The sequence below is a fragment of the Phoenix dactylifera genome, chromosome 11, assembly GCF_009389715.1.
Source record: "Phoenix dactylifera cultivar Barhee BC4 chromosome 11, palm_55x_up_171113_PBpolish2nd_filt_p, whole genome shotgun sequence".
Classification (NCBI taxonomy): domain Eukaryota; kingdom Viridiplantae; phylum Streptophyta; class Magnoliopsida; order Arecales; family Arecaceae; genus Phoenix; species Phoenix dactylifera.
The window spans coordinates 19,029,557-19,038,822 of record NC_052402.1 but is presented as its reverse complement, the minus strand read 5'-3'; the positions used below and the strand labels follow the sequence as shown (position 1 = coordinate 19,038,822).

At 39.0% G+C, this 9,266-nt stretch overlaps 1 protein-coding gene across 6 annotated transcripts; it reads left to right on the top strand.

Annotated features, from left to right (window-relative positions):
- Positions 1-2,500: 2,500 nt before the first annotated feature.
- On the top strand, positions 2,501-9,061 carry LOC103721945 (protein TPX2-like). 6 transcript variants are annotated; one of them, XM_039131834.1, is made up of 24 exons: positions 2,501-2,914; positions 3,267-3,349; positions 3,461-3,528; positions 3,661-3,748; positions 3,842-3,894; positions 3,992-4,033; positions 4,133-4,251; positions 4,369-4,606; positions 4,691-4,793; positions 4,888-5,004; positions 5,117-5,212; positions 6,249-6,425; positions 6,506-6,568; positions 6,652-6,735; positions 6,826-6,902; positions 7,012-7,093; positions 7,174-7,305; positions 7,393-7,476; positions 7,567-7,686; positions 7,782-7,948; positions 8,031-8,139; positions 8,466-8,525; positions 8,624-8,718; positions 8,843-9,061. In XM_039131834.1, exons 1-24 carry the CDS (start codon positions 2,743-2,745, stop codon positions 8,928-8,930), a joined length of 2,517 nt encoding a protein of 838 aa, XP_038987762.1. In that variant the 5' UTR covers positions 2,501-2,742; the 3' UTR covers positions 8,931-9,061. The 6 variants fall into 6 exon arrangements, with proteins under 6 accessions (XP_038987762.1, XP_017701865.2, XP_038987761.1 ...); XM_017846376.3 differs by having other exon boundaries at positions 4,360-4,606; positions 7,015-7,093; XM_039131833.1 differs by having other exon boundaries at positions 4,360-4,606.
- The last annotated feature ends 205 nt before the right edge of the window (positions 9,062-9,266 follow it).

The window sequence follows — 9,266 nt, the reverse complement described above, 5'->3', positions numbered from 1 at the left end:
AACTGTGAGACTATATAATTTGTGTTAGTCAATGGATTAAGATTGCATTTATTTCAGCTGAATTATTTTATCTATATAACTGAGATGTTTGGTTAAGATGTCTTGCATGCTCGTGGGGAGAGTTTCCTACGGGTGTGCGGCGGTTGGCGCGGACCCCCGGCCCGAGATCACAACTTTTATGGTATCAGAGCATAATTGGATAAATTCTAAGATAAGAAAATCTGACATGACATGAGTGTAGGTGGGTAGACACTAGGGACATTGGGACGTTAGTTTATGATGATTGTAACAACCATTCTATGTACTTGTAATGAACTGGTAAGCTTATTATTTGTATGCTGCTATCTGATAGACATAGATCAGGATGCCTCCACATCGGACGAGAAAGACTACTCGCAGAGCTACTAATAAGGTACCCAACCCGCAAAATGACAGCACACCCCAACAAGTTGGTAACACCCCTCAGCAGGAGAGAGTCGTCAATCCTGCCAGTGATACTCAGACAGGACAACAAGAGCCGGGCCTAGGCCAGGTTATGCAGACCATAGTGGGCCTTATGCAGATGCAACAGCAGGTACAACAGCAGTTGCTCCAACAACAAGTGCAGTTGCCCCAGACACAGCCACAGCAAGGACGAGGGGAACAGTGTGAACAACGTAGCAATATAGCTGAATTTAAGAGGCTGGCTCCTCCAGCTTTCAAGGGGACTACAGAACCGTTGGAAGCAGACAATTGGCTTACAGAGATGGAAAAAGCATTTGCTGTCTTGAGATGCCAGGATGATGAAAAAATTTTGTTTGCATCATACATGATGCAAGGTGAGGCATTCAACTGGTGGCGGATGTTGGAACATAAATATGAGCAGGATAGGGAGCCACTCACTTGGGCAAAATTTCGAGGAGCATTTTATGATAAGTATTTTCCTCGGAGTGTAAGGACACAGAAAGAGCAGGAGTTTATTCATCTAAAGCAAAGAAATATGACTGTTGCAGAATATGAAGCTAAATTTACCGAGCTAGCCAAATTTGTTCCAAAGTTAGTCGAAGATGAACTAGATCGAACGCATAAATTTGAGATGGGACTAAAGACTGAAATTAGAAAACAAGTGGTACCTTATGAATTGACTACCTATGCAGCTGTGGTAAATAAAGCTTTAATAATTGAAAGGGAAGTTAATGATGAACGGTTGGAAAGGAAAAAAAAATCAAAAGAAGAGGAACAGATCAAATGAATTTCAGGGGCAGAGCAATGAAAATGCCGAAAGTTCAAACAAGAAATCAACGAGTGACAACACTAAGCAGGTGCATATCAATGAATGTTCTAGATGTGGTAAGGCTCATGCTGACAAGGATTGCCATTGGAACACCGGTGCCTGTTTTAGATGTGGTAAGATAGGTCATAAAATTGCAGACTGCCCACAAAGAAACGAGAATAGATCTACTCAGGCACTGGAAGGAAGCCAGGGGCCAAAGACTCAAGGAAGAGTATTTGCACTTACACAGCAAGATGCACAGGCTTCTGATGCTTAACTGCAAGCTAGTGCTAGGGCTGCAAATGGGTTGGGTTGATGCGTGACCTGACTCGACCCAATCCGATCCGCTTAGACTCGACTCGACCCATTTTGGAGGATATGTGGGATCGGGTCTTAAAATTTGATCCATTTTATTTTTTTGGGTCGGGTCTGGATTCACTGAAGTCCGACCTAACCTGACCCATTTGAAATTTAGATAATTTTAGGTTTTCAATCATACGACTTGACCCGACCCGATTCGACCCAAATTTGTAAAATTCTTTGGATCTGCGAGCTACAGCCTGTGGAGGTACAAACATAAGTTCTGAAGCCATTGAGAGGTTGACCTGAACCGAATCTGATCCGGATCCGAATTTTTTTGGTTGGGTCCGGGTTATACATGGACTCGACCCGACCTAAATGACCCATTGGGTCAAAAATTGTAGTGATGGACCCGACGGACCCCACGGTTCGGATCGGGTCTGGGTCCAAAATTAGGATCCGAACAAGAAACCAAATTGGGTCAGAGTTACTCATAACCCGACCGACCCAACCTATTTGCACCCCTAGCGAGTGTGTGAAAGTGAACATATTTATGAACTAACATATTTGATTGATTGCAAAGACAATGCCTCGACGTTTTAGAGTAAGGTGCTCAAACATAACCCCCACACTCCGATATTAAGTCAGATTAGAAAGCTCCACTTAATTCAACAAACCTTCTACTAATATGATTCAACCATTTAAGTGGTTCGTTTATATCTATTATGATTTAACACACATCTAAAATGTGATCATATCAATGTTGATAGGTGCTACGAGATCCAAAGCTAAATCCGTTCCCAGCATCAAGCGTCATCTGATTGGTTCTAGCCGAAGAGCAAAACGGATGGGAGTTGGATGCCGCTGGCACGTGCGCGAGAGAAAATGGAAACGGGCCCCACACGAATATAGCCGTTAACCGCTCCTTCCACCCTTCGATCTCCCCTGCAGCCCTCTTCATACCATGGCCTCCTCCCACAATTTCAAAATTTCCCGACCGTTGGGAATTATAACGTTATCTATCTGCGGTCCACCTTCGAAATACCAGCACCCACGAAAGAAAACCGAGAAAGCGCTTCGATTCCTCTTCCGCACTCTGGACCAAAACCCTAACTAAATCTTCTCACGTTAACCACCCTACAAGCCCCTTCTTGTTCCACTGGGATATAGGAGAAAGAAGGAAATATCCCATGGCAAGCTATCCGAACGGAGGAGCAGGAGACGGCGCAGATGTCATCCAGATAGACGAGGCCTATGAGTTCTGTGCCCCACGGTTCTTTGATTTTATAAACGAGGAGACGGAGGAGGAGATCCGAAGGGCCGAGCGATGGTTTGAGACCTCCATCAGCTACGCCCCATCTCGTACGTTTCTTGGCTAATTTCTCCTCTTTTTTCTTTGGTTTGTGTCTCTAATGGTGAGAAAAAGAGGATCTTTATTATTCCCAACACCCCCCATTCCTTCGGGAAGAATCCCCAATTCTTGATCGGGGACATGGTGGTTTTAGGGCTTTGTGGTTTTGATCAGTGAGGAAGGTGTCTTCTTTATGGTATGATATCTTGAGGGGGCATTCAGATTTCTTTTGTTTAACAGGTTATGTTTATTTTAGATTCAGGAAGAGGGAAGCCATTCTTCAGATTCTTGTCGTCTTGTTTTTCTAGTTTCTGCTTTGAATTGGAATCTATGTTTTAGTTATGTTTCTTTGTATTGGTTTAGCCTTCATGCCAAAAATCAAAGAGGGAAGATCCATTAAAATCGCGACGCTCTGCAACTTTGGAAATGTTGATGAAGTCCAGAAGGTGATTTTGATCTAGTCCATCATTTTCCCTCTTCTTAATTAAGTGAATTAAGTCGAATTTTTTATTTAAGATGCTACTCAGAATCATGTTCCTTGTTTTACTTGATGGTAGGAACAAGAACCAGCCGAAGTTAGTAATCAAAGAGAAGATCCAATGTTACCAGCAGATAACACAATCAGGTGGGCTAGTTTATCCTTAGTCTTTAGGGTGTCGTTATTCCATGTTAATAGACAAGCTCTCTCTTTCTCTCTCTGTTTCTATTGATATGTTTCTATCTTAAACTGCAATTGCTCTTCTTTTCAACCGTCCAGACATGAGCAGGAGCGAGATATTGCTCCAGAAGTTAAATCAAGGCAACAACAAGAAGAAAAGAATGGGAAGAAGAACTCCTTTGAGTTTGTAAGTTGGAAGTTTGTTTTTAAAGCGGTTAATTTTGTAACTAGGATTATTTACTCTCTTGTTTCGAATTCTAATGACTATCATGGTTTTCAGTTTTCTGAGGTTAAGCCTTCTGAAGATAGCAGTCTCCCTCAACAAGAGAAAAGGTTCTTATTACTAGGTTTTCCAATCTAATTACTAGGTTTCAACTCCAAATCCCAAACCAGTCTGACGTAATTTGACTATTTTATTTATTGGTTACAGTTTACCTTCTGAAGATAGCAGTCTCCCTCAACAAGAGAAAAGGTTTTTATTTCTTTGGGTTTTCCAATCTAATTAGTAGGTTCCAACTCCAAATCCCAAACCAGTCTCACGTAATTTGATTATTTTATTTATTGGTTACAGTTTACCTGTTGGTGATAATCGTAGTGACTCCTTAGCTCCTGTGGAAAATTTGAGCAAGGAAGACATCCCTTCTTTTGAGCTCCATGTTCCTCCTTCATCAAATGGGGCCAGAGTTGGAGGTTGAAATAACTATACTTTTAATCAATCTTTTGTTTCCCCCTCTTTCTCCACATATGCTTGTGTTATTGTCATACTAATTATTCTTTTGTCCTTAATTTTGGATGCAGCTATTGAAGATTCTGCACCAAAATCACAGAAGGTTCCCATGAAAATAATAGCACCGGCTAGGGTAAAGAACCAAGTAACTATAGAAGCTTGCACTCCCAAAGTACAGAGGGTTTCTGTGAAGGGAGGAGCACCCACCAGCACAAAGAATTTGACAACTGAAAATATAGCAAGTCTGGTTAAAAAGCCATCTGCTGGAAAGCCTAAAACCAAGTCTTCAAAATGCACCAAACCAAGGAGTGTAACAAAGTGAGTGTTTAGTTAGTACACATATCATACAAAAGAATTTTGGTTGAGGCTCTATAACTTGGCTTCCTTTTTTTTTTTGAGTAGGTGTCCTGGTAGTGTTAACATGAAGAATGCCATGGCTACTGATATTGCTCAAGAAAATCAAGCCATAAAGAGGCAAAAGCTGGATGATGAAAGATGTAGACAGGTTATTTGAGACCACCTTTTCTATTCAACTTTGGAACTTTTGGTTTTTAATTTTACTGTTGATGAAAAATTTGCTCCGACACTATTATCCTCAGATACTCAATGTCAAAACCAGAGTGTTGCCCCACAAATCAAGACCAGGTTTAACAGGTGGCACTGACATATTTTCATCTGGTGCTCGAGGTTGTCATGATGACTCATCACTGCGGAAGGTATGTTGATGTAACTTATTTTTGCAACATTTAATACCAGTCAATAGACATAGCCTGATATTTCGTTACTGCTTTGAACTTTAAACTCACAAATATGTGTGTTATGAAATAGGAAGTAACACCATTCATATCTACAGCAGAGTTGGTTAAAAAGTTCCAGTCAAGGACAAGAGACTTAGATCTCTCTAAGAATGGATCACTTTCACATGTTAGTTACAGGCTTTGCCCTATCATTTTTAATTGAAGTTATTTTATGTGAAATGAGCTTTGAAGGTATCTTCATTGCCTGCAACCTAACTTGATTAATTTTGCTATCTCCTTGCTATCTATTTTTATTAGCTTTTAACAATTTGATTGCATATTTCGAAGTGCATAGTTTATTTCTCTCAACATTTTCAACATTGCAGACCTCAGTTGATTTGTTTTTTCTTTTTCTTTCTGTCTTTTTGTGGGCCATATTATTCTAGCATTTTTTTTTGTCATTTGAAATAAATACAATCTATGCACACAAGAGAGAACTGCATAGTTCATTTCTATTTTTTATTTAATAACTACTTCTATCTTACAGCTTTTTTTTAATCGAAAAATGATTTATTTACTCTAATATGTTCTCTTCTTGCTTCATATCTTCAAAATGTGTTGGATATATTTTGGAAGTAGTTATAATCAAAAAAGTAATAGCAAGGTCGGTTTACTATCATTTAGGCATTACTCTAGTTCCAACGACTGAACCATTTGTCAAACACATAGATTGTTGACATCTCTTTTGAATCTTTAGATTTTCTCTACTCATTTATGATTCTCTAAGAGTCAGTAATTGTCGATGAAAATGAATAGCCTTTTTACTACTGCCATTTGAATATAATATTTACTGTTGAGAAATCATAGTGTCTCTGGCTGATGATGGACCTTAGAAGATCTTGCAGGCACCATCCCTTGGTGCTTCATTTATTCTTTGTCATTAACAACTTTCATGACCCTCATTATTTTCCTATTGGTTGTAATTTTAACTTTCTGAGCGGTTTGGCATGATCAATATTGGCAGTGGACCTCAGAGAAAACATACCTCTTATCCTTCAAATCTGAAACTAAAAGCTAGCTCCATTTAGAATATCAAGTTAAATACCATTTGTTTGTACTTTGTACTTCCAGCTGAATATTTAAATAGTTCTGACCGTTATCTAATTTACTAGCTACTATCGCAGTGGAAGCTTAACAATTGATATGATGCTTGGACTGTTCAGGACGATACAGCTTCAATGGCACAGAGGAGGCTTAGACTTACCTTGACAAGGCCAAAGGAGCCAGCACTTGAGACAGCTTACCGAGTTCGTGCGGTGAGGGTGAAAAGCTCTGCAGAGCTAGAGGAAGAGATGCTGGCAAAGATTCCTAAGTTCAAAGCTCGACCTGTAAACAAGAAGGTTGGCTTTTTCATTAGTTTCATTCATTCATTTATTCTATTAGAGCTCCAAAGATTAATCTTATGATTTTCTTATTCCAGATTCTCGAAGCACCTTCACTCCCTGCCTTGCCCAGAACTGTTCCACAACCACCTGAGTTTCAGGTGACTATTTTGCTTGATGGCCCATTGGTTGCTAAAAAGCCAGCTCTTAGCATGCTAATTGTTTATCGTTTTGTTTTGCATAGGAGTTCCATTTGAAGACAATGGAGAGGGCGAATCAACATGCTGAAACATCATCAACAATCTCCTCAATCGATGCTTCCTCCCTGGTAGAACTACTGCTTTTCACTTTCTGATTTCTGGTGATTGTTTAGCCATTAATTTTTTAATCATGGAAAACTATCATTTTTATGTGACAGAGTCAGAGCAAACCCTTGAAACTTACTGCACCTAGGCCACCCCTTCTTGAAACATCACTAAGAGCACGACCTCCGAAGTATGCATTATATGTTCCTTTTGACACAATTTGTTATTGAATTTAGATTTTCCATTAACTGGAAACTTTAGTCATGTCATATCTCATGCATGTGTTCTCGAAACATTAGCAGAGTCAAAAGTTCTCAGGAATTGGAACTAGAGGAACTTCAAAAGATTCCAAAGTTCAAGGCCCGGCCACTTAATAAAAAGGTTTTTAATTGCTGTCCTATATTCATTCATGAGTTTATCAATAAGCTGCTACTAATTATCATCTGAAAAAATTCATGCAGATACTTGAGAGCAAAGGAGATATCGGTTTGTTTTCTAATCCAAAGCCCCAAATAACAACCCCTCAGGAATTCCATTTTGCAACAAATGATAGGTTGGGTCCTCCCGCAACTGTTATGGAGCTCTTTGACAAGGTAGACATCAGAGTTTTTCCTAGTTACAATTGCTACAGTTTGAAGTATTTTTTTGTCAATGAATTTAATTACAACTCTTTCTTCCAGCTCTCACTGCACTCCGAACCTTCTCAACATGACAAGCAAGTTCCCAGAATCACAGCACCAAATCCTTTTCGTCTAAAAACAGAGGTTCGCAGAGCTTGTAGTATTTTCAGTGTTTGTATTCTCATTTTGAATTCAACAAACAACTGACGTTGTTGCTGTTTTAATTTCTTAAAGGAGCGAGGTTTTGAAAAAGAGAGGCAGTTTGCACTGCAGATATTACAGAGACAGTGGGAGGAGGAGACGGCTAAAGTTCCAAAGGCTAATCCATATCCATACACTACAGATTATCCAGTGGTAAATAAAATTATTATGCTGATGACTTGCAAGCAATTCTTAGAGAGCGCCTCTTCCTTTCTTCATATATTTATTTATCTTCATTTTATATTTAGATACCTCCAAAACCAGAGCCTAAGCAGTGTACAAAGCCCGAGGCTTTTCAATTAGAGAGCTTAGTAAGGCATGAAGTGGAGTTGCAGAGGAAGCTGGAAGAGAAGGAATATATGGAAAGAGAAGAGGCACAAAGGCGAAGATTTAAAGCACAACCTATCATGAGAGAGTAAATATCAGTAATTCTTTCCTTAGTGTTCATACATACATCGCAAAGAAATACTGAAATTTTGTTTGTAATGTTGTGCCAGTGACCCTGTTCCACTACCAGAAAGAGAGAGGAAGCCTCTTACTGAAGTCCAGGAGTTTGTCTACCATGCAGATCATAGGGCCGTGCAGAGATCAGAGTTTGATAAGAAGGTACGCAAGATACTGGAAGGGCTAGTATAATTTGTTTACGCAGTTCTAACTCCTCTCTTTCTCTCTATCTAAGTCTCATCTTACAAACATAATGTACCAGCTACATTTTGAATGTATTGTCCCAATGAAGTCTACATGTATTGTAAATGCTTTCATTTAGATTGATTATTTTATCCATTTATTTGAATACCTAGGATAAATGCTTTCATTTCTTTTTATGTTCTAATTTTCAGTGTATTCTCTCTTCCATGCCCATTTCTTTTTATGTTCGATAATCAACATATATGCTAATTCTAATCTCAACATTTCTCTTACTTTTGATGTAGATAAAAGAGAAAGAAATCATGTGTAAGAGAATGAGGGAGGAGTATGAAACTGCAAAAATGGTAAGGATTTTTGAAATTATATAACTTCCTGAAGTTTTTGGTTGGTGCTTGGTTTATGATTACGTTTTCTTGTCGAAAAATGGTCATAACTCATGAAGATTGAAGAAGAGAAAGCAGTGAAACAGTTGAGGAGGACAATGGTGCCCCATGCAAGGTCACTTCCAAAGTTCGACGATCCATTCCTTCCACAAAAGTGAGCAATCTTATCCATGCAGTCATCTTAATTTACTTATATGGCAGTTATTTTGTCTTTCTTTTTCTCCGACTATGATGATCATGCAATGGTGTAATGTTTTTTTTTTTTTTCCTTTTTCCAGGTCCACAAAGGAAACAACAAAGCCAAAGTCACCGGAGTTGCGTGTGAATCAAAGAGGAGACAGGCGGCATGCCTTTCATATGAGATGATTGCTTGTAATATTACTGTTCAAGATTGCTTGAACCACTACTCTTCTAATTTGTTGTGCACGATGTTTAACTGGCTTGTATTTTTTTTTTTGTAAAATAGAAAGGGTAAATTTGGCATGCTGTTTTTTTTATTTTAATCCATTTTCTATTTGTTGGTTTTTCTAATAGCAAAAAAAGAGGAAACTTTGGGAGGTAATCAAGTGAAATAAAATAGAATTTTAAAACACCAATTCACTGGTGGATCACTCACTAGGCGCTCTGAGATTTGTGCTGGCAGATGGATGGAGTTGGAGCACCTTGAGAGTTGAGATGATTTGTGTGATCCAACAGCAGATT

Bases quoted from the DNA above. Each gene is read 5' to 3' on its own strand.
- LOC103721945 (XM_039131833.1), top strand. From the start codon at position 2,743: ATGGCAAGCTATCCGAACGGAGGAGCAGGAGACGGCGCAGATGTCATC. The intron at 4,252-4,359 runs GTTGAAATAACT...TTTTGGATGCAG, and splicing joins AAATGGGGCCAGAGTTGGAG to CTATTGAAGATTCTGCACCA. The intron at 6,736-6,825 runs GTAGAACTACTG...TTTATGTGACAG, and splicing joins CAATCGATGCTTCCTCCCTG to AGTCAGAGCAAACCCTTGAA.